The following is a 26,618-nucleotide window of genomic DNA, read 5'->3' as shown; positions in this document are numbered from 1 at the left end:
GGAGGCCGTGGCGGGTAGGGTTGGTGGGAGCGGGGTCTGCGCTGAACGCTCTTCAGGTCCGAGGTGAGGAGCGTCCTGCTTAGGGTCAGAGCTCCTGGGGACAGCTGGCGTACACCCCCTTCCAGGTCCGGTGCCCTCTGCTCAGATCCACTTTCTTTTGTCTGGTCCATTTCAGTATTGGTGTTTCAGCTGCTTTTGTTTCAGCCTTGGGTCCTGAGTGTACAGACTTTCTGCTAGGCAGCGGTCATAAGGAAGCTCTGAAATGCATCTGGACGGAGGTGGGAAGAGGGGGTCCTTTGGGGGATAATGCAGTCATTAGCACTAACGTGTAAATATGACCATATTCTTTCCTAGATACTACTCAGTATTTTCTTAGCATCTAATAGTTTTAAGCGTATTCATGAGAGCGTTTATTAGTTAACTTCAAAGGAGCATTATGTAGGCAGGTTACTTATTAGCCCATTTTATAGACCAGACAGCTGAGAGGCACCCAGGTAGAAAAGTGATTATATCAAAACTAAGGAGGAAGCTGTGATTAGCACTTGTTTGACAGAGTTGTCCTTGGTGGTCCAGTCACTCTGTCAGCCTCAAGCAAAATTTAGCACTCAAAAAGTGTCAGTCAGGTACCCATTCTATTTGAATTTACTCATTAATTATTAAAATCCTTCCTTATAAAATAGAGTTGAATGTTTTCAGACTCCTGAAAAAGATCAGAATAATTTTCAGTTATTGAATAGGATCACTAGAGTTGAAATAAGGAGTAAAACTCCTTCCTTTCTTTTGTTAAATCTTTTATTTCCTGTGTAAATATAGTGCTACTGGAAACCCAAAGATTCTTGGTGGTGATCATATAAGTGTTCATAAATAAGTAGAATGGAAGAGATGAGCTGCTAGGTATCTGTGAATATAGCAAATTCACTTTGGTCATAAAGAATTGAACATGTAGGAGAACAATCATTTTAGTGAAAATTAAATTGTACAGTAATTGCATGTGTATTACACTGTTGTGCTTTTTTAATCTCCCCAGAGATATCAGCAATTTACTGGTTTCCCTAGGGTTTGCATTTAAGTAGTTTTGCCATGGATCTTTTATAGCCCCATTTTTCTTTCTCTCTTACACTTTTATGTATTTGGCTTTTCAAAGTGAAGGGTTTTATTCTTCTAAAATTAAAAAAGAATAAAGTTTTCTTTCTTTATAAAAATACAGTTAACTAGAGTCACTAAAATCTTAGTGTTTTGAAGACAGATCCCAGCCTCTTTAATAAGTAACTCTCATACATCAAACAGGAATTCTTCCAGCCAAGTATGAAGTGAATTAATAATCATTTTAATAGACCTCTGTAGGATTTTATGACACACCTCCCTGAATAATAATAATAATAATACTTTGTACATATACATGCCTTTTTATCAAGGAGCTAAAAATGATCACTTAAATTTCGCTAACTACCCTAGCACAAATTTTAGGGGACAGTGTGCCTAGACTTCATTGTTGCCTCATGGAATAGACAGTTACTTTCCCTAATATATCACCTCTACTCAGCCATCTAAAAACGAATGATAACCTATCCTTTCCTTCATAGGGATATTTGGAGAATTAATGAAGTAATGTCTAGAAAATAGTTTGAACTTCATGGAAGAAAGTTGCTTTGTGTCTTCAAAGTGTGACCATATAGTCAAAGCATGAGGCTTATTCTGAATGAGAATTGCCTGGCCTATTCAGAAACCTATGGGAAGGGACCAAAACTGACATGGATACCAATTTAAGGCAGTTTGGAATGGATAATATAGACATATGGGTCAACAATATGGATAAATTGGGGACTGTGCTTTTAATGGAAAACTAAGGTTTATCTTTTTAACCAAATTCTGCTCAAATTTTTGGTTTTGACTACTCTAAAATTCCATCTCACTCCAGGCAGCATGGCAGTTATTAAGAATACAAGCAATAATAAGTGTTGGCAAGGATGTGGAGAAAAAGGTACACTCATACATTGCTGGTGGCACTGCAAATTGGTGCAACCACTCTGAAGAGCAATATGGAGATTCCTTTAAAAACTTGGAATGAAACCACCATTTGATCCAGCTACCCCACTCCTCAGTTTATACCCAAAGGACTTAAAATCAGCATACTGTAGTGACACAGCCACATCAATGTTTTTTAGCAGCTCAATACAAAATAGCTAAACTGTGGAACCAACCTAGATGCCCTTCAATAGGTGAATTGCTATAGAAACTGTGGTATATATACATAATGGAATATTACTCAGCAATAAAAGAGAATAAGATTATGGCATTTGCATGTAAGTGGATGGAGTTGGAGAATGTCATGCTAAGCGAAATAAGCCAATCCCAAAAAACCAAAGACCAAATGTTCTCTCTGTTAAGTGGATGCTGTTCCATAATGGGGGGCGGGAATGGAGGAACTTTGATTGGACAAAGAAGAGAGAGTGGAGGGGAGGGAAGGGGACACAGGGGTAAGAAAGATGGTGGAATGGAATGAGATGGACTTCATTACCCTAGGTACATGTATGACTGCACATATGGTGGAACTCTACATCTTATACTACCAGAGAAATGAAAAGCTGTGTTCCATTTGTGTACAATGAACTGAAATGCTATCTACTGTCATGTGTAACTAATTAGAACAAATTAAAAAAAATGAAAAAAAAATGGTTTTGAGTTAGAATACGTTGTTTCACACGCCATTTGTCTTCTAGGATATACAAAAATTGTATATTAAATATTTATATAGCTGAACCTGCTGGACTTAGAACTCATGAGATTGTAGAGTCAGAAATAAAGCTTCCCCTGCTCAAGTCAAGAATTATACTTCTTGCTAACCAAGCAACCATACTCTTTCCCATCTTAGCTTTTTGGTTTACTTATTTTCCTTCCCCAAAATACCCTTTTCTCTCTACTCTACCTGACTAATGCTACTTGAATCCTCTCTTATCTTTTACAACCTAGCTGGAAGTATCACTTTCTCCACAAAGCCTTCCCTGACTCCCTATTTCTTGCTTCTTGTTTTCAATTTACTTAATAGTTATATTTGTTATTTACTTTCTGTGATTTTGATTATTTAATTTATTTTCATTTTGAACTTTTTGTCCACACACATTTTCATACCCTGAAAAGCACAAACAAATCATGTCCCCTGCCATATATTTCTCCCTTGTACCATATATAGCACCTAGAATAGTAGATATATCATATATATATATATACACACACACACACATATATATCATAGAATAGTAGATATATCATATATATATATATATATATATATATATATATATATATATATATATTTCAGCTTTGTATATATCAGCTCATAAGATTAGATCTACAGAAGAAATTTGGTACTCATATCATGTATGAGGTGTAATTTGTACTTCATAATTATTTTAAACTGTTCAAATAGAAAAATAGATGGCTCAAGTGAGGTACTTGAGATGAGTTTAATTTAGAAAGATGTATATGGATTAAAATAAACTGACAATGGATGGTGAAGCACCCTAGGGCTAGAAATCATGGGGACAATTTTATCTCTGGGCCTGAAGGGGCAAGAGATGGATCATTATTGAAACCCAGAAAAGGTAGCTCTGTGTAGAACATTGTCTGTCTAGAATTCCGGCCTGTGATCTCGAAGTTTTGCTTTCTTCTGATTTACTGCAGGTGTTCCCACTGGCAAATCAAATTTGGAGCCAGAAGGCAAATATGTTAGTCAGCTTTTCATGACTGTGATCGAAATACCTGCAAAAATAACTTAGAGGAGGAAAAGTTTATTTTCTTTCATGGTTGGCCAAGTCCATTGCTCCAGGTCCATGATGAGGCAACACATCATGACAGAAGGGCTTGGTAGAGGGAATCTGTTCTAGACATGGCAGCTAGGAAGCAGGGACAGGAGGTGCTCTGAAGATATACCTTTCCAGGACATGCTCCTAGTGACCTACCTCCGCTAGCTACACTCCCCGTGCCTACAGTTAGCATTTAGTCCATTCCAACTAAAACAGACTGATTAGGTAAAAGCTCTCACAATCCAATCATCTCACCTCCTCAGTCATTCCTTCATTAACACAAGAGCTTTGATGGTGGTATGGAGGAGAGACATCACATATCCAAACCATAGGGATCTCTATTACTGCATTCCAAAAATCAGTCTCCTGGAAATTAGAGCAAGGTAGATGAGCTGGACAGTATATCCAGCTGGGAAAAAAAAATATTCAGCACCATTATCACATCATCCAGAGTGTGTGTTGATTATAGTGTGCAAACTTTTTGTGTTGTCTTTATTTTGTAAAAGATAAGCCTGTTTTTTTTCCTAGTGTAATTCCATTACCAACATCCAAGAACACTTTATTTTATGATTGATCATATGAACTGCCACTACTATCCCCTATTTTTTGTGATATTAGCTAGTATAGTATTATTAAATGTTTTCTGAGAGTTTTTTTTTTTTTCCACCTATGGCTTGTACTGTGTATAGAGAGGCTACATAAAACTTAGAATGAACCACATTAGCAAACTATCCCTTTGGTATTCCAACTACATGATTTGTCTGAATCAGAGTTGCTCACTTTTTGTGCCATTTTTAGTCTTGGTATGTGCTGTCTCAATGCAGAATTCTAACTCAAACAGGTTTAGGAAAAATCCTGAGCATCTGTACTTTCTTTCAAAAACTTTCAGCTGTTCCAATGTACAAGGAGAACTCCTTGCACGGGTAGGGGTAGTTATTTTGACGCAAGTGTTGTGGTGGTAACCCCTTTCCCCTCACTATATCTGTTATTTTTTAGCATTTCAGAATTAAATGGAAATCTAAGGCTGCTTTATTACTCTTGAAAACGAAATAAATGTTTTATATTTTTCACATTGACAAATGCCTTAGTTTGACAACAAATGTTGGAGAACATTGAATTATCTTCTTCAGAGTCACAAAGGGATATAAAATGTAGTTTCTATTATATTTCCAATAGGATAAAATTTAAGTTTTTTTAAAAAAATATAGACTATTTCAAATATATGTAGAGAATGATATACTAAACACTCATATCTACACTTAGCTTTAAAATCATTAACATCTTACAATTTATTCTGACTTTTTAAGAGAAAAATGCAGATCAGGTGTAAGTCCCCTTAAGTCCCGTTTTCCCATGCATGTTTTTATGGTTTTACTACATATGCATGTGTCACTGAACAAAATGTAACATTGTTTCACATGCTTTAAAATGTCTATAACTATACAATATTCAAACTTTAGGTGTATTTCAGCATCTTATTTTTAATCTGCCCAAAATAATTTTGAGTATTTTCTAGATATTAATGGCTTTAATTTATTAACTTTTATTGCTATATTTATTATTTTATGAATGAACAAAAATAACTTATCAAATCTATTGATACACACTTTCATTGTTTCCATTTTTTTGCTATTACTACAAAGTGTTGCCAAAATGAACATTCCTATATGATATATTGTTTCTTTATATACCTATAAGCCTAGAAGTAGACCTGCAAATCCCTTACCAAATCTGTACAAATTGTTTTATAAAATGCTCATACTTAGTTATAACTTTCTAGTATCATGGGTGTGAAGTGGTATGTTTTAATTTTAATATTCTTGATTTCTGGAAAGTTCAACACCTTTAATGTGATTGCTGGCCATCTGGGTTTCCTCTTTGAGGAACAGCATTTTCATATCTTTTCTACTGTTGAAAAATTTATGTTGTAGGATTAATTGTACATACTAACCATTTGCCCATATGCACACATTTCTTTCAGTTTTGGGGTGATCTCTTAATTCTGTCTCTTCTTATACTGAAATTAAAAATATTCTCAATATTTCACTTTACCAATCATTATACTCCGTTTTTTGGAACAGTTTTCTGACCCTGCATGTAGTCACACTCTTGGTCTTCCTTAGGTTTGTAGTTTTCTACCTTTCAAAACTTCTTTCTAGATAAAGTAGAGCATACATGAGTAAGTAAAGAAATTAAAATGCCACCTAGTTTCTCTTGGGAATACATAAAATTATTAATTTTTAAAAATGTATATGAGTCTTTCAGTCACCAATTTTTAAAAAAAGTCTCCCAGTTCAAAACTGGCATTCAACTAGTAGCTTCCAATATAGTCTTTTCTCATTTTTCATTAAGTTCTTGTGTAGATGTAGAATAAAATGAAAACTAACCATTAAATAATGTATTTTATAAATAATATAAAATATGTTTGTGCATATTTATTTATAAAATATATATTTATGTAATGTTTTATCTTTTAGAAGATGTGTCTTTTTAACATACACATAAATATATGCATATATACATATATGTATATAAACATATATATATATTCTGAATATCTATATATCTATATAAAATAAATATTCAGAAGGAAATGATCTTCACTAAGAAGCAAATGGCCCTAGGTTGAAAGGAATTTCTCTATATCAGTGCATCTGCATATCCCATCCTTTCCTTGTGATGTAGACTGTTTGATAAATACAGGCTAAGAGGCTTTATTCTGTCCCTGTAGTCAGTTCCTTCATACATAGGACCTCGACCAGCCAGCAAATTGGACAGATATTCCTTTCTACCTTTCAGATACTTCTCTTTAAGGCAGGAATTGATGGGTTATCTTTTACTTCCTGTGATTCCAGAAAATTCTAGGAAGCCACTATGCAGTAGGGGAATTTGTAGCATGTACTACAGACAATCTGGAGACCTGATACATAAAGAACCCTGGTGATGGTACATGAGCAATTACAGTTAGCTTTTTATTATGTTATATCATTTCCTCTCCCAGGGAAACAGGTAGGCAATAAATGGAATACAAGATGCTGTTCTGAAGAGTAGAGCAGAAAGGGAGAACCAGACTGTTAGGGGAAATAGACTAAATACTCTGTATATAAATAGGCTTTGAACTTAGTTCTAAGCAGGTAGGCAGAAAAGTGAACATGGGTAATTTCTTCAACCTGTATAACAACAAGTCTGGGTAGATCTCTTTGTAATTGAACTTGTATAGGGAAAAAAAGAAATAAGGTAATCTAAAATGAAACTTCAGGAATGCTATAGAACAAAGGAAGATTTATTATTGAAAGAAATTATAATGTTACTTTAATTTCACAGCCTGATTGATGGTAGTTTCATGAGTAATATATTTTGTGTCAGTGGTGTTTAGTCTGCTTCAGAGTTTCTGCAGATACTAGAGTATTTAACCTCTCCATTTTTTTTTCTTGTGGGAATTTTGGGGTTCCTTGTAAGATTTTATGTGAGGGCAGTACAATTGCTACTTTGTTAAAGAATGTGATTTTCAAAAAAGTGGCTTTAAAGAAATTTCACAGAATAATTGTTATGAGGGAATCTTCACCAATCACCTTAGAAAGTTTTATTGTAAAACTATGAGTGTTAGATTTACAAAGAGTCATGACTAACTGTTCATAGTGTAGAAAACTTTAATGTCTGGAAACATTTAAAGAAGGCAAGCGAAACACTACATACTTCAGTGGTCTCTAAGGACTTTACTTAATGAGAAGACAGAAGAAACAACTAGTACAGATGAGATGTTTTAGTATATAAGCCAAATTTTCTTCTTAGAGTAACCATCTAATAATATTCACTGAGTTTCAGGGAGATCTACGCTAAAGGACTCTTTAGAGTAGCTATCTGCAGAAGCAGTTGCTGGCAAGTAGAAGTTTACAAAAACAAACAATAAATGACAGTATATTGTATATGTCTTGATATGGATTTCAAAAGAAAAGATAAAAAGTACAGAAAAGCAAAACAAAGTTTAAAAGTGAAAAAGACCACCAACATTCATATGATAAGATAGCGATGTATGCAGTTTTGTGAACTCTGTGAATTTATTGGACACTTTTATTTTTAGGATGGCTAAAGGAGAGTACATCTGATATCATGTGAAAGCTGATCAAGACTGAATATAAAATCATGAAGTTTCACCTTGGAACTGGTTGCTGCTTCCATGTTCTCTTTTTCTTGTTGTGGCCAGCTAGGGGCAGATCATGGACAGCTGCCTGGTCAGCAGAGGACAGAGAAGCCCCTGAAGAGAGCAGGGAATAATGATCTATTTTATATTTTCAAGGTTTATACCTTCAGTATAGAGAATAAAATGCTTCAAGTTTTCATAAAGTAAAACCTTGATGACTAGACCCACAATTTCTATTGTTGAGATCTCATATTTGCTTACTGTTTATAATGTGTATAATACAAAAAAAATTTATAATAGAAATTCTCCTACATTTTACCTTTTGAAAGAGCTGGCAAGGAAGTATTTGTCCTCAAAAAAGGTCCCATACTACACTTACAGTACAGATGAGTTCATCTCCAAAATTACAAAATCCATGAGGAAATGATTGAATGTGATGGACACAACTGAGAGGAAATTTATATCCTTAGAAAATTTATGTGAACTCACAGCTTTGTAAGTTGGATCCATTTACATGTCTTTAGCAAACCATCCCATATTCAAACCCCCTTATTAGACATTTCAAACCTTAATATATCCAAAAACTAAACTCTTGGATCTACCTCTTCTGTTCTACCCACAGGTTTCTCTGTATTAGTCAACATCCATCCCATCCTTACAGTTGGTTCATGACAAAAAACGTTGTGCCCTTTTGACTTCTCTTAGTTAGACTCCACATCCTATTGATCTGGAAATTCTGTTGATATACCTTTTATATATATCCAGTATTGATAGATATTTACTACCTTCCCTGCTGTCACCCTGTTCAAAGCCTTGTCTTGGTTGTATTTCTGTAGCAATGTTTTTCCATCATAGTTGAGTGTGTCTGATAAAAAAGCTAGTAGTTTTCATTACCATTTAAATTCAGCATTTTATTTAAAACAAAATCTAGTAATCCATTTTGAAAGTGTTACCCTATTCCATTTTCCTTTGTAATTTTAAGTAATAATGAATACCATTAAGGTTTTACTAGGGAGGGGGCAGAATCTTATAAAAGCACATTGTGAACTACGGCAAGCATTTTGATTAAGCCAGACTCATATGACAATACAAATCATAATTTAATCTCTGAATTGGATGTTTTCCTTATGTGATTCAGCTTGATATACAGTTTGGCTCATAGGTGAATTTAAATGAAATGTATAATGTGGTTTATACCTGATATGTTTGAGATTCCTTTCAGTGCCCAAAGAAAGAATAGTAGCTCTAGTTACCTCTGATTCAATTCAGCAACATATATAGTCACATATAGTATATCTGTAGTATTCCAGGGATCATAAAGACTTTTTTTAATGGTACTGGGAATTGAACTCATGGGCATTTGACACCAAGCCACATCCCCAACCCTACTTTGTATTATATTTAGAGACAGGGTCTCACTGAGTTGCTTAGCACCTTGCTGTTGCTGAGGCTGGCTTTGAACTTGTGATCCTCCTGTCTCAGCCTCTTGAGCTGCTGGGATTACAGGTGTGCCCCACCACCAGTATCATAAATACTTGAGATACTGCTTACACCCTTCTTCTGAGAGTTTATAAGTAGAGGAAGAAATAGATGTATACATTGGTTTGATACATAGTGGCTCAGTGACATAAGTACTAAAAGAAGCTTAGGACAGATGAACCCAAAGGTAAAGACCATTGAGGTAAAATAGAACAAACAGTAAAAGTGCTAGGAGCTTAAAACCCTCTTTTGGGGGAAGCTGGTAGGATAAATAAGTAAACTAACCTAAGTCCCTTGGTTTCATAGTCATTGCTTTATGTATTGGGAGATATATAAAAGATACTTCTTTTTTGTTTCCATTATTTAGCAATGTTTTGGGAGCCAAAAATATTTTCGAGGTAACCTAGTGAACTGCTCTATATCCAAAAAGAGTCACTCTGTCATTGTTCCTTTGACCTGAAGATAAAAGCATTTGAAGCCAGGTCAGTGTGCTTATTTGGGCTATCATCTTCTGATATGCATCTTTTCTTGATTATTGGTCATCAAAAACAATATATCCATTTAATAAAAGTAAGACAGTATTTATTAACTTTTGGTTAAAGCCATGTTTTCTAGTGTATTATTTTACTTAAATAATATTAATAATATTCACTAAATAATATTAACTTAAACATATTTCACTTAAATATATTTTAGCCCTTATCTCTTCTTCTAAGCAGTCAGCCTGAGAAGTATATGGGGAAAGAAGGCTTCATTTGACCCCAGGCTCAAGCTTTCACTTAGATGTTTCCCTTTTCATCTACTCTCTCCCATCCAACTGTCTTAGAGCCTCCTTTACCCACTTATGTGCTTTCACAGTACATATCTATATTATTCTTTGTATTCACTGACAAAATAGTTAGCAAATCTACTGGATGAATCAATATTTGTAACCTTAAAATACAACTTAAAATTAACTGGAAAGGGCTGGGGTTGTGGCACAGTGGTAGAGCCCTTGCCTAGCACATGTGAGGCACTGGGTTTGATCCTCAGCATCACATAAAAGTGAAATAAAATAAAGTTATTGTGTCCAGCTACAACTAAAAATATTTTTAAAAAATTAACTGGAAAAAAATCACTTGATTTGATTTTCTTTATTCCTTTTTCTTATTTGTTCTGTTTGGTCTAATTAGAAATATTGTTGGCATCTTTATTAGAGTGATATTTAGATGTGTCCTGTATTGCTTAAGAATTTACAAAAATAGTGAGGCATGGTGGATTGGTGCATTCTTGTAGTCCCAGCTACTTTGGAGGCTGAGGTGGGAGTACTGTTTGAGACCAACTTAGGCAAAATGGCAAGATCCTATTTCAGAAAAAAAAATCTTCAAAAATGACTAGAACTGTTCCTTGGAATAAAAGCATGTAGTGTCATCATATATAGTGATTTCTAAGAGTCGTGTATAAATACAAATACATATGCACCTTTTGGAAATGTATATTTCAGTATTATATACAACTTTATTAATTTTGTATGTGATTTCTTTTATTTTCAGCATAAAAGTTAGTATGTGAGAAGTGAGTATATGGGTCCTACTATCAATTTCACTCATCTTTGAAATTTATTCCTCCTTTACCAAAGGATAGTATCAGTTAAAATGGACAGATCTATAACCAGGATATAGAACTTGCAAAATGTTTGTGTTGCTTCAGTGCTATTTTACAATTCCTGAAGGAGAGACTTAATCTGAAAGATAGCAGAGGGCTTTCAAGACTAAGTACTTGAGTTGTGGTGTGTGTGTGTGTGTGTGTGTGTGTGTGTGTGTGTGTGTTTGGAGTGTGGGGGAATAGGCAATTTAGGAAGTGGTACTCATTCCAGCAGCTCAGTAGACTGCGAGAGGAGGATCACAAGTTTACAGCCAGCCTCAGTAACTTAGCAAGGCCCTAAGCACCTTGGCAAGACCCTGGCTGGCTTGCTTAAGTGCTCCTGGGTTCAATACCCATCTACCCCTGAAAAAAAAAAAAAGTGGTGCTCAGCTTCAGTTGAAGTGTGTAGCTTAAGAATCAGGGTAGGAAGCATCTGGTTATTACTATAGTGTCAGAGTCCTATTAATTTTTCTTATTATGTCTGGGTATCAATTGCATAATGCCTAAGAACTCATCAATGCCTGGGAAGGCAGAAATAGAAATAAGGATGGTGAGAAGTAGATAGATGGAGATAAAGTAGTTCTGTATTGAAATATTTTTAATCAACAAAATTGGTTACTTTTAAAGAAAAATGTTTATGAATGTGAACACCAAAGTATGTAGACCTATTTAAACTTTATCATTTTCAAACTCAGAACTATATAACAGCAATGATTATTGAAGATTGAGGTCTCCATAATTCATTACTTAGGATTAATAAATTAGAAACTTCCAGTATGATTAAGGCAGCTGCTAAGCTTGGTATCGTAGAACTGACATTTTGGAAATAACCTGATCCAGTCTCCTATTTGTATAGATAAAGTATCTTATATCCTTGACAAAGATTGAAAGCTAATATAAAAGGAATCCTGGATTATAAGGTAGCTTTCACTAAATAATATGTGTGCAAGAAATATTGAACTAAAGAAGGCATGTAAATTCCACAGGAATCTAGTTTTAACTTTAAAAAGCTATTTTCATTTCTACTTAACATAGGATTACTTTTTGTATCCTGATGCATTTTTAAATGATTCAGAAACAAATCTAGAAGTTTGTGTTTTTTAAAACTCACTCATTTTTATCTTTGCTTCACATAACACTGATTGCAAAGTTGTTAGTACTTCTTTGCTGTGGCCTGCTTGGATTTGAGTTATTTTTATTTCAGTTATTCTGTGCTCAGGAGGAGGATTCAACATTAGCAAGAAATACTGACATGCTATCAATTTTATAAAATAATCAATGTCAGTGCAGGTCATTCCCAACAGTTATTACATATGATGTTATGTCCATGTGAACAGTCACTGGTTCCTAAGTCCACTTCTACAAAGCAGTTATGAATTACTTCGAAGGTTCCTGTGTACTACATAATAATATTTCCCTTACTTTAATAAATGCTATTTGTTAATATTTATAAAAGGGATATTTCTTCCCATTTTATGGGACATAACTTCCAGTAATACAACCTCCAGGTAATTGAATATGCCACAGTCTAATGGCTACAAATGTCTCATGGTGCTCATGAATTAAAAAAAAAAAAGTAGATACACATTTTAAATTTAAGATGGTAATTTAAGTTTAAGAGAAAAAAAGAATGAAGCCGAACACAGTGGTATGCATCATGACTCAAGAGGCTGAGGCAGGAGAATCACAAATTTAAAGCCAGCTTGGGGAACTTAATGAGACCATGTAGTTCAGAAGTAGAGTGCTTGTGTGGCATGTGGGACCCTGGGTTCAATCCCCAGCACTGAAAAAGAAAAAGAAAAAGAAAAACACCAAAATTTAGAAATAATATTGCTCTGATGGTCTGAGTTGGCTAAATCATTTAAGCATTTTATTTTCCACATAGGTGTGCATTGCTTTTTTCATACATTTACTCCTTTATCTCACTTGGCTTTTTAATCTTATCACAGTTTTAAAGAAATACTGATAAATGATGAAGGAATTCCAAATTCTTTGGTCATTTCACTTTTTGATTTTTTTTTTTTTTTTTTGGTCATTGTTCACAGGTGATTTTTTTCTTTTTGAGAAATTCCAAATTTAATATTTTTCTCCTTTATGCTATGATGTTATTTTATACATGAAGTATAATAGAAAAGACACACAACAAAACATGGGTATTATACTAATGTCCAAATTGAGAGGACTGGTATGGGTTCTGTATGTACCATTATGAACTGAATTGTACACAACCCCCCATCCATATATTCAAGTCCTAACTCCTGATGTTACTATATTTGAAGATAAAGCCTTTAAGGAGATAATTAAAGTTAAATGCGTTTTTAAAAGTGGACCATTATCCAATATGACTAATGTCATAATTAGAAGGAGGAGGAGGAGCCACCACCAAAACAGGTGTTCAAAGAAAAGCCATGTGAGGTCCCACCTAACCAGAAGGCAGCCAATTCCAGGGCAGGAAGAGACACCTCACCAGAAATAAATCCTTTCAGTAGCTTGATCTTGAACTTTCATACTTAAACTGTGAGAAAATGATTTTCTTCTTTTTGGTATAATCCACTTAATCTATGGTATTGGGTTATGGCAACCTGAGAACAATAATTCAGATTTTGGTACTGTGAACTGGGATTCTGCTGTAATGAGGACCTAAAAATATGGAAATGTCTTTATAATTAAATGATGTGTGGCGGCTATAAGAATTTGATGCATCTGTTAAGGAAAAATTTAGATTGCCTTCAGGGAATTTTTTGGTAGAAATAAGGAATTAAAGGTGATTCTGGTCTATTTTTACTATATAAACTAGTGAAATTACATTGAGGGTAGGGTGTCTTTTGGCTGATTAATAAAATACTGAAAGTATTGAATGTAAACCTGAAAGTTGAATTTAAACATTTTATGCCATGAATATTTTAATTTAGGAAAATAATGTAATTGAAATAAAAATCATCTTAATGAACAAATAGTTATTCAACACCTTCTACGTAGTAAGGGAAAATAAATTCCACATCAAAGGGTATGAGTGTGTGTGTGTGTGTGTGTGTGTGTGTGTAGTATTATGTAAGTATTGTTTACTCAGACATTTTCTCATCAGTGCCTCAGCATAAGGGAACATGCTTGCTTACCATCATGATTATAGCTTCTAACAAAATGGAAACATTGTCAGCCTAAGAAAGAAAAATGGTATCATGTATAACAGGCTGTTAGTTTATTTTACACTGATAACCATTCCAATCCTTAGACCTCTTATTTACTTTTCTTCTTCTATTATCTAGGAGTTCTGACACAACTAGATAGTAGAGCAAATACTAAGCATCATTGTTTTTTTCCTGATTTTCATGGAATGCTTGCAAAGTTTCACCATTCGGTAGTTTCGTTGCTAGAGTTTTTGATAAACTCCCTCTATCAGGTTAAGGAAGTTTCCTTCCTTTTCTTGAGTATTTAAATGTTCTTTTTTTTTACTCACAATTAAGCTTCATACTGATGTTGTCATTGCATCTTTAAGGATGAGCATGAGTCTTTTCTAGTGTATTGAATATATTGAATAGATTTCTTTTATAATTTTGAATCATCTTTGAATTACTGAATATAACTTTTCTTGTTCAAAATTTATTGTTATTTTAATTTATTTATGGAGTCTGCTGGCTAATATATTATTTAAGATTTTAGCATCTATAAATAGGTCTATATTTTTTTTTATTCTTGTCTGGTTTTATATTTGCTTGTCAAATTATATATTTTTATGTATTTTCTATGTCAAAGTCATACTAACTTTATACAATTATCTTAAGGGCTTCCCATTCTTGGCAAAATTTTCCTGTTATACCATTTGTGCCAATATGCCTTCCAATTTTGTGGGGGTTGGGGGTTGGATAAATTACTTGAGTTGTATTTCAGTTTTTAAAATTATTTTGGTTTAGTTGGGTGCAGTGGTACATGCCTGTAGTTCCAGTGATTCAGGAAGCTGAGGCAGAAGAATCTCACATTCTAGGTCAGCCTTGGCAATTTAGTGAGACCCTATCTCAAAATTAAAAGGACTAGGGATGTAGCTCAGTGGCAATAAGACTTGCATAATTCACTTTTTTGCACCAAGTAGCTATTTTAAAAATGTGGTCTGTGAAACCTGCTGTCTCCAAGACCCATTCAGAAATCATTCTTTTGGTAATATCAGGATATTATTTGTCTTTTTCACTGTGGTGACATTTGCACTAATAATATAAAAACAGTAATGGGAGAAACTATTGGTCCCTTAGCTAAATCAAGACAGTGGCAGTGAACTACACTAGTGATCATTTTATTCTATACTGCTACACACGTTCAGTTAAGAATGTTGAAACAACATTTATTGAAACAAATATTACAGATTTTGTTAAATTTTAACTCTTTAATACATGTCTTTTAGGTCTTTTTTGTGGAAAAAAAAGGCAAAAACATATAAAGTACCTCTGCAATCTGCCAAAAATCTGTTGAGTCTTGAGGAAAAGCCCTGCTCTATTGTTTTAGTTGAGAGCTGAGCCAGTGTGGCACCGTTTTTTGTTTCAAATCATTTGTACTTGAAAGATTGATATGTATTCAGATGTAATACTTCATAATATTTGTTACAAGTGATAAATTGGAACTTTAAGTGAAAATTAGTATTTTTAAAACCTTGTATTCACCACTTTGACCTTGGCTACTGCCCAATAATTAAAGAAATTTTTTTTGCTGAGGTTGATGGTAATATTAACAAATGTCATTTTTTTTCTAATTTTCCTCATTTTTTATTGGTGTGTTGTAATTGTATATAATGGGAAAATATGTTATGTATTCATAAATGCACACAATATAATGATATAATTTGGAAAATATCATTTTTCGGTATTTTCTTCTTTCTTTCTTTCTCTTGGTTCCTTTTCTCTAATGATCTCATGGGATTCAATAATCCCACATTTCTTTTCCTTTTTCCTCTCTAGCTGCCACATATGAGAGAAAACATATGACCCTAGATTTTGAGAGTTTGACTTACCTCACTTAACATAATGTTCTCAAGTTCCATCCATTTTCCTGAAAATGACATAATTTCATTCTTTTTTATTGCTTGGTAAAATCAATTGTTTATATTTACCACATTTTCTTTATCTGTTTCTTTATCTGTTTATCCATTGACAGACACCTAGACTGGTTCTTTAGTTTAGCTACTGTGAATTGTGCTACTGTAAACATGGGCATGCAGGTATTGCTATATAGTATGCTGGTTTAGATTCTATAGAATAAATGCCAAGGAGTGATATAACTGGGCCATATGGGGGTTCCATCCCTGGTCTTCTGAGGGAGCTTCATACTGATTTCCATAGTGGTTGTACTAATCCCACCAACAGTGTAAATGTGTTCCTTTTCCACCACATTCTCTCTAGAATTTATTGTTGTTTGTATTCTTGATGGATGCTATTCTGAGTGAGATGAAATCTCAGTGTGTTTTTGAGTTTTCTTTCCCTAATTGCTAAATATGTTCAACATTTTATTCATCTATCTGTTGGCCATTTGCATTTCTTTTTTTGAGAAGAGTCTGTTTAGTTCATTTGCTCACTTATTAATTGTGTTATTTAACTTTTCTTTGTGGGGTCTTTTTTTTTTTTTTGAGTTTTTTTATATATTCCGAATCTTAATTCTTTGTCAGAAGAGTAGCTAGCAAAGATTTTTCTCCATTTGATATGTTCTCGCTTCATATTCTTAATTGTTTCCTTTGCTGTTCAGAGATTTTAAATTTGATGCCATTCCAGTTATTAGTTCTTGGTATTATTTCCTGAGTTTTAGGGGTCCTACTGAGAAAGTCATTATCTGCACCTATATGTTGTGTTACCCTACATTTTTTAGGATTTGCATAGTTTCTGGTCTAATTTCTAGGTCTTTGATCCACTTTAAGTTGACTTTTTGTACAGGGTGAGAGATAAGAATTTAATGTCATTCTTCCTCATATGGATAACCCATTATCCCAGTACTATTTGTTAAAAGACTATCTTTTTGCCAATGTGTATGTTTTTAGCATCTTTGTGAAGGATCATATGATTTTATCTGTGTGTTTTTGTCTCTGTGTCTTCTATTCTGTTTCAATGGACCATGTTTCTGTTTTTTTATGCCAGCACCATGCTCATTTTGTAGTATAATTTGAAGTCAGGTATTATGATGACCCTAGCATTGCTTTTTTGGCTTAGGATTGCTTTTGTTATTCTGGGTCTTTTATTCTTCCAAATGAAATTTAGGACTGTTTTTTTCTACTTCTATGAAGAATGTCATTGATATCTTAAAGGGGATTGCATTAAAAATGATTGCTTTTGGGAGTATGGCCATTTTAACAATATTAGTTCTGCCTATCCACGAACATGGAAGGTTTTTCCATCTTCTTGTGTCTTCATGAATTTTTTCTTCGGTGTTCAATAGTTTTTCTTTTCTGGAATCAACTTAATGAAAGAGATGAAAGACCTCTACAATGAAAATTACAGAATGCTAAAGAAAGAAATTAAAGAAGACCTAAGAAGATGGAAAGATCTACCTTGTTCTTGGGTAGGCAGAATTAATATTGTCAAAATGAACATACTAACAAAAGCACTATACATATTTAATGCAATTCCAATCAAAATCCCAATGACATTCCTCATAGAAATAGAAAAAGCAGTCATGAAATTCATCTGGAAAAATAAGAGAACCAGAATAGCTAAAGCAATCCTTAGCAAGAAGAATGAAGCAGATGGCATCACTATACCAGACCTTAAACTATACTATAAAGCAATAGTAACAAAAACAGCATGGTATTGGCACCAAAATAGACTTGTAGACCAATGGTACAGAATAGAGGACACAGAGACTAACCCACATAATTACAGTTATATTTTCAAAGGCACCAAAAATGTACATTGGAGAAAAGACAGACTCTTCAACAAATGGTACTGGGAAAACTGGAAATTCATATGCAACAAAATGAAATTAAACTCCTGTCTCTCACCATGCACAAAACTCAACTCAAAATGGATCAAGGACCTAGGAATTAAACCAGAGACCCTGAACCTAATAGAATAAAAAGTAGACCCAAATCTCCATCATGTGGGATTAGGACCCAACTTCCTCAATAAGACTTCTATAGCACAAGAATTAATATCAAGAATCAATAAATGGGATGGTTTCAAACTAAAAAGCTTCTTTTCAGCAAAAGAAACAATCAGTGAGGTGAATACAGAGCCAGCTAATTGGGAACAAATTCTTACCACATGCACGTCAGATAGAGCACTGATCTCTAGAATATATAAAGAACTCAAAAATCTTAACACCACAAAACAAAACAACAAAATAAATAAATAACCCAATCAATAAATGGGCCAAGGAACTTCTCAGAAGAGGATATACAATCAATCAACAAATATATGAAAAAATGTTCAACATCTCTAGCAATTAGAGAAATACAAATCAAAACTACTCTAAGATTTCATCTCACTTAAGTCAGAATGGCAGCTATTAAGAATTCAAACAACAATAGGTGTTAGGGAGGATGTGGGCACACTCATACATTGCTGGTGGGAATGCAAATTGGTGCAGCCAATATGGAAAGCAGTATGGAGAATCCTTAGAAAACTGGGAATGGTACTACCATTTTTTTTTTTTTTAACTCAGCTATCCCACTCTTCAGTCTATTCCCAAAGGACTTAAAAACAGCCTGCTACAGGGACACAGCCACATCAATGTTTTTAGCAGCACAATTCACAATAGCTAAATTGTGGAACCAACCTAGATACCCTTCAGTATATGAATGGATAAACAAAAATGTGAGATACACACACACACACACACACACAATGGAATATTACTCAGCATTAAAAGAGAATAAAATCATGGTATTTGCATGTAAACGAATGAAGCTGGAGAATATAATGCTAAGTGAAGTTAGCCAATCCCCAAAAGCCGAATGCTGAATGATTTCTCTGATTTAAGGATGCTGATCCATACTATGATGTGCGGGTGGGGGTGGGAGGATTAAATGAACTCTATATAGGACAGAGAGGAAAAGGGGAGGGAGGGGAAGGGAGGGGGATAGGGGTAGGAAAGATGGTGGAATGTGATGGTCACATATTAATTCTGCCTATCCATGAACATGGAAGGTACTGTGTATAAAGTATGTGATGGTACCCTAAGTACATGTATAAAGACATGAAGGATGTGACTCTACTTTGTGTACAACCAGAGATATGAAAAATTGTACTCTATATGTATAATATGAATTATAATGCATTCTGTTGTCATATAGAACAAATAAAAATTTTAAAAAAGATGGACACAATACCTTTATTTTATTTATTTAATAAAGGATAAAACCCAGTGCCCCATGCATGGAAGGCAAGTGCTTTACCACTGAGTCACAACTCCAGCCCCTGTGTTCTATAGTTTTTATTGTAGATCTTTCACCACCTTGGTTAGATTTATTCCTAGTTATTTTATTTTATTGGAGGCTATTGTGAATGAGATTGCTTCCTGATTTCTTTCTCAGCAGATTGATTACTGGAGTATTGGAAAGATTTATTTTTGTGTATTGATTTTGTAAACTGCTACTTTGCCTAATTTGTGCATCTCTTGGGATGGATCTCTCTTCCACTCTTAAGTGTGAGCCGTTTTAGGGCACAGTATTCTCTTGCCAAAGTGTTCAGGATATCAGGTTGTTATGAATTTTTCAATATATTTCCAAGTAGGTTTTGTAGTATAGTTTTCCTACTAGTTCTTTGGTGATGATTAATGTATTTTTATACAGTGTATATTGTGTCAGAGCTTTAGGATTCTACTTTTTCTATAGGGGTCCATCTAGTAGACCTGGCAGTTGTGTTGTATATAGCAGGGTATATGGGGTTCACCTTCTGTGTTTACTCTTCTTAACAACTCTGTAATTATCAAAGGTTGTGAGGGTGATCTAGATTGAGACCACTCCTAGTTATGGTATTCATAGCTTTTGTGTTAATCTGTTTTTGCTGTAGGAGTGGATGCCCATGAGTGGGACCTAGAAACCCCCCTTAGCCGTTCCTTCTTGGGACTTGGTCATTAATTTGGGGGTTTTGTCTTTTCTATTACTTGTATTAAATTATTGCTGAAGTTTAAGTATGATTAATTTGTGTCTGGAGCAAGGTGTATTGTCTTTTGGCTTGGTTTAGCTCAGCAGTAGTTTCTACTCAGTGAATTTAAGAGTGTCCCAGTAGATTCCCAGCACCTTACTGAGAAGCAGTATTTTCAGTGATTGAATCCTGAGTCATGGGGCAACTAGAAATGCAGCCTTCTTCTAATCTGCCATCTTAAATCTCATTTTTTTCCAATATTATACCAATGACATGTTTTAGTGTTTGATATATCTCAGCAAAACATTGTTTTCCAAATTCCCAGTGCATTCAGAAAATGAAATGCCAGAAAGGAACATCAGTATAAGTAGGTAGGGAAGTACAGTATGAGGAAAAATGTATGCAAGCAAGGTTAAGAAAATTAAACAGTTATTTGCAGATCACTTGGTTAAAGTGACCAAGTGTAGGACAGGTGATAAAGAAGATCAGATTCGGGACTAGGATTATGGCTCAGTGGTAGTGCATTTGCCTGGCACGTGTGAGGCACTGGGTTTGATTCTCAGCACCACATATAACTAAATAAATAAAGGTCTATCAATAACTAAAAAAAAAAAGGTTAAAAAGAAGAAGATCAGGTTGTCATGATAAAGACACTGTGACATAGATAGGAAGAGCTAGCCTTTAAGGGTTGGGGATGGGGGCTGTCTATTTTAGAAAAATAACTTGTATCCAACTTGATGATCAGTACTAGAATAAGATATGAGTCAGAGGATTTGGGAGAAAAGTAGAGGGTGCCTGAATGACTTAGGCCTTATCAATCAGCATGTTATGTTATCTTTCTGGTCTGTTGCAGTTATATGAACATAAGTATCACAGTCTCACTGTTTGTTATCCTCATCTGTTGACTAAAAAGCCAGAGTCCCTGCAGAATAGGTTCAAGTATGTCTGAGCATTGTGTGGCATCTCAAATGTACTCAGTAATAAATACATTTTTATATTGTATTGTTTTCTAAAATTACCTCGTCTTTGTTACTTCTCTGTTTGCTTCAATAGTTCTTTTGTTGCTGATTAGAGTTATTAAAGCCATGTGGTTGGTATATGCTATCTAAACTTTGTTTAATTCTGGTTATTACAGAGTTCAGAAAACAGAGTTTCAGTTGTTTTCTTATACAGTTTTCTCTCTTCCTTAGACCAATAGTATTGTCTAAGGTGCTCAGTAGTGGATGGAATTGAGTTTGCAGTCCATAAACATGCTGTTCAAATACTGCCATTTTGTTAGTAGGTTGGATTACCATGTTTGACTTCTTCTTTCAGCTTAAGTTCTCTGACAGAGCTATTTCAGTCCTCATAAAAGTAGATCACTATTAGCCTTCAGTTCTTTCATGCTCAACTATGTGTAAACAATAATGTCCTCTTGTCTACTGCCAAATGTTTCCTATTTGTTTCATCTCACTAATTGGCCAGACATAATTAACATTTGGTATTGGAAAGTTAACACTTAGTGATTAATAGTTAATATTGCCATATCTTGTTCATCTGACTGTAATAAACATTTGTTGGAGGTCTTTTTTTGTTCCAGGAACTATGTTTGATAGAATATTAAATAAATAGATCATGGCACTTTTTAGGAACTCACAGTTGAACGGAGGAGACATTTAGCTGAGATCTCAATGATGAGAAAGGAGCTCATCATACAAGCACCTGGGGCAAGTAGGTGTAGAATAGAGCTGTCAAATTGGAATATAATGTAAATCTTATCTGTAAAGCCACATTAAGAAAGCAAAAAGAAGCAGGTGATATTGATTTTATAATTTATTTTACTAGTATATTAAATATTATCATTTCAACATGTATTTAATATAAAAATTATTGTGCTATTTTGCATTATTTTTCTTCAGAATCCAGTGTATGTTTCATGCTTACTGTACATTCTTAGATTCTGTACATTCTTAAGATTAGCTACATTTCAGACATTCGATATCCACATCTGGCTGGTGGCCACCTATATAAAGGCAGAAATCTCTATTGGATGAACAGCCAGTTCAAAAGCTCTGAAAGAGATTCATGCAGAGGTGTACATTTGGCATTTGGAAGTAGACAATATTGGTCTTGATCTTTGGAACAATATCAAAACTAAATATAGAGATTTAAAAAATCATTGATATACCCAGGTCTGGTGGTATATGCCTGTAATCCCAGTGGCTTGGGAGGCTGAGGCAGGAGGAGTTCAGCCAGCCTCAGTAACTTAGCAAGACCCTCTCTCTAAACAAAATATGAAAAGGACTGGGGATATGGCTCAGTGGTTAAGCAACCCTGGTTTCACTCCCTGGTACCAAAACAACAACAACCAAACAAAAAATTATTGATACAGAAGAGGTGTCAGTATAGTTTTCAGTGAAGATATATAATGGAAACACCTACAGGTTTTTTTTTTGTTTTTTTTTTAACTTTCTTATACACAGTTGTACTATAAAAGAACATGGAAGAATCTCAGAGAGGGGCCAGGTATCTTTAGGTTGGGGGAGCTAGGCAGAGATAGAGTTTTTCCATAGTTAATTCTGACATGATTGATTACTTCTTTCAGTCTCATTTCTGGCTGAGAACCACTACTTAAAAGTAAACTGAGGATAAACGAGGTTAAGAAGGATAAAGAAAGATAAGAGGAATGCTTAATAAGTTAAGTAAAGAGGGAAGGTGCTTTAACAATGACAGAAGAAGAAGACAGGACATTTTCATGTTAAAATTTTTGATACCCATTGAGATTGTAATTTAAATAGAGAGGTAAACTGGGCTAAGATGGGTTCTAAAATGAGTCAATGGAGTCATTGACTGTAGCTTAGCTGCTGGAAGATCCCTGATTAATTGACTGAAAGAGGTACTTGCTGTGCCCTCCCAGCCAGAGATTCTTAAATTCTTTAAACTTGATTATGGGCTATGTTCCTTCACTTAGAGTCCTGGTAGCTGTTGTATTTTAGTTAACTATTTGTGTTTGTCACCTCCATCTTCGCTCTAATTACACTATAGAATTACTTAGGGAGTTGTTTTTTTTTTTGTTTTTTTTTAAGTGCTTGTTCCTATCCCCTTTCCTATCTGAAATCAAAATTTCTAGGAGTACAACCTAGATATCACTATTTTTTTTTAAAGTTTCTGAAGTGATTCTGATGTTCTGAAGTGATTCTGATGTTCTATACCTGTACATAGTATAGTGAGCACCTCTAAGGCACAAGTTTTATTCACCTTCATGTTTCCTGAGTTTGACTAATTGTCCAGCATATAGTATGAAGAAAAATGAAAGAGTAAGCAAATGAGTAAATTTGATCAGCAAAATTGGCAGGCCTTGATGGATAGCCTCATAAATTAACATTGCTACCTACCTATTGCCTTGAACAATTACCAGGCAAGTTATTAAATACACTGTACCTATTTTGAAATTCTTACATAGTAATGTGCAACTATTAGCTCAGTTGATCTAAGTCAGGGTACTGACATAAGATTTCAGGTAGAAAAATAGATTAAAAAATGATGGAGCTATTCTGAATCTTATTGTTTGACTTCATACATCGCTAGATGTAGTAAACTGAGTACAATATATGAGAGAAGTTATTAAAGATAAAGGATTTTTGCCATCAGTTTATAAATTTGGCACTTCCAATTTTCACAGAATTAAATAAATATTTTTTTGTTTTTAAAATTTAATGCTGTAGGGCTGGGTTGTGGCTCAGAGGTGGAGCGCTCGCCTACCATCTGTGAGGCACTGGGTTCAATCCTCAGCACCACATAAAAATAAAATAAAGATGTTGTGTCCACCTGTAACTAAAAAATTAAAATAAATAAATAAATAAAAATGTAATGCTGTAGCTATTCAAAACACCCTGCTTATAAGAATATTTATAGTTCTTTGTCATGACTCTTTTAAAATAACTACAGAAACATATTGAAGTGACTCTTCAATGGTTGCTTTTTATAACTTTCAATGAGAGATGAATGGAAAGCAACATGTATGAAATGTTCTGCAAAAAGAAAATAAGGTGGTAGTCACTAATAAGTCATCATCATCATAATGAAATGGCATTTTTAATCTCAGACATAGTTTATAGAGTACCCTTAGCCTAAGACCTAGTAGCAGCCAGGTATCTCTTTCATCTTACCAAACCTGTGTTGGAATTGCCCCCAAAGTAGTTGCAGAACCAGGTGTGGTGGCATGTGCCCATAATCCTAGTGACTTGAGAGACTGAGGCAAGAGGATTGCAAGTTTCAGACCAGCCTCAGCAACTTTGATGCTGTCTCAAAATAAAAAATAAAAAGACTGGGAATGTAGCTCTCTGGTAAAGTATCCCTGGTTCAATCAGTAGCAACAAAACAAAACAAAACAAAACAAAACAAAACAAAACAAAACAAAACAATGTGGTGTCAGAGGAGTTCCCCAAGGAGTATCCAGAGATAGGGCCAGTTGAGATTCTGAACTGAAAAAAAAAAAAAAAAGAAAAGCACTAAACTCCAGAGTGATAGGTCTAAAATATTTTTTAGGAGAACTCACAAAGTACTGCAGCTTGTCCTCCCAATGAACAATGACAGAAAAGGGATAGTCTACCTAATTATGTCCACAACAATTTGTCAAACTGTGGAGTTTATATGAGGGTTTAAGGAATTTTGGCTCAGGGCCAGTTTCTTTCAGTGTGTTCAGGGCAACAACTTAAATACTTTTATCAGTGCTTGCAAGTACTTAAAGCTCTTGCTTAGGTTCAAGCTTACAGGGATAAACCTGTTACAAAGCAATCAAAGTGCTTTATGAGTTTTTGCTCAGGACATAGAAAGTAGGGGAAAACGGGGGACTGTACAGTACTTCAATAATGATAGTTGTTTCTACTTGTAGCATTGCTGTATATTTGAAAATGAAGTTGATGTAACATAGTTTAACATTCTAAAACTGTATTAATGTTCCTACAGATGAAAAAAAGTGAAGAATTAATAACTAAAAATCATAATCAAGAAGAAATAAGTATTCTTCGTTGTTGGAAATGTAGAAAATGTATAGCAAATTCTGATTGCTTCATGAATTATCTTGAAAATCAAGTGATTAAGGTGAGTATTGCTGACTTTAGTCTTTGAACATTTTCTAGTGTAGGAATGTTGTGAGCATAGCATCAGACATACTATACTCTCTATATGGTATCCTTCATATTTCATAGTTACAAATAGTTTTAGCATTAGCTGCTAATGTTAATGTCCCTTTGAAATTCCTTGAACTTGTCTTAGAGTAATATTAAAGAGGCAATACTCAATAGGTACAAACTAGGAAGTAATTTGTGGAGTTCACAGGGAATTCTAAATTCAAAAGAGCATGACTGTAATCACCTGTTTTCTTCCCTCATTTAAGAGACACACTAATTTTTTGTCTTCTTATTGTTTTGTTTTTTGCCTCAGCCATACTTGATCATGATTATTTCCTCTGTACTTTTAACAGATTAGCCAACCTGAATCTGATAGTAGTAGATAACTTTTGACTGCATACTTACTGTGTGCCACATACTTTTTAAAAACAACATTTTCACTGGATTAAAACCCCTCAAATTTTCGCCCTATGTTACTCATCTTTTTGTTGCTGTGACAAAATACCTTAAAAAACATATTATCACCCTATGTTACTCATCTTTTTGTTGCTGTGACAAAATACTTTAAAAAAACATCTTAAAGGAAGAAAGATTTATTTGGACTTAAGGTTTTAGAGGTTTTAGACCTTGGTTAGTTGACTCCATTGCTTTAGGCCTGAAGCAAGGCATAACATCATGGTGGAAGAGCATGGTAGAAAAAAGCTGTTCATCTAAGGGTAGTCAGGAAACTGAGAAGGAGAGAGAGGAAGCAGCCAGGGACAAGATTCTTCAAAGGCATACCCCAATGATGTACTTCCTCCAACTTGACCCCACTTTCTAATAACCCATTCAGCTATTAACTTATTAATAGGTTGATCCATTGATGAGGTTAGTATTCTCATGATCCAACATCATTTCCCAACAGCACTGCCTCTGAACATTGCTACACTGGGGGTGAAGTCTTCAAAACATGAGTATGTCGGGGGTACTTTATATCCAAACCATATCACATGCTGAGATTATTTTATTGAATATAATTTACATAGAGCAAAACAATGTGCACAGCTTGATAAATTTCATCAGTTTGATATGAATCAGTTGAAGATATAAACATTTCTGTAATCCCATAAATTTGTCTGGCCCTTTTCCAGGCAACACTCCCTCTTACAAGGTAGCTATTATTATCTATCACCATAGACTAGTTTTGCCTGTTCCTGCCCTTCATTCAAATAGAATAATATAGTATGCTTCTTTTTTGTCTGACTTATTTTCCTCAACAAAATGTTCTAGAGATTCATTTATGTGTTATCTGTAGAAGTAATTTGCTGAATAGTATGAATATATCATAATTAACATTTTTTTCTGCCAATGGTAATTTGTACTCATTCCAGTTTGAAATTAGATGGGCTTATTGCAGTTTTATGCT

The 26,618-nt window shown here is 34.3% G+C and overlaps 1 protein-coding gene across 1 annotated transcript in view; it reads left to right on the top strand.

The window, feature by feature from the left end:
• Positions 1–26,618, top strand: part of Rnf180 (ring finger protein 180) — a 218,695-nt gene that overhangs the window by 508 nt on the left and 191,569 nt on the right. The window contains exon 2 of the mRNA XM_048806108.1: positions 25,050–25,184. Coding sequence (XP_048662065.1) covers positions 25,050–25,184 — 135 coding nt within the window. The remainder of the gene's footprint in view (positions 1–25,049; positions 25,185–26,618) is intronic.

The sequence above is a fragment of the Marmota marmota genome, unplaced genomic scaffold, assembly GCF_001458135.2.
Source record: "Marmota marmota marmota unplaced genomic scaffold, marMar, whole genome shotgun sequence".
Lineage (NCBI taxonomy): Eukaryota > Metazoa > Chordata > Mammalia > Rodentia > Sciuridae > Marmota > Marmota marmota.
This window is presented reverse-complemented; position numbering and strand designations above follow the sequence as displayed.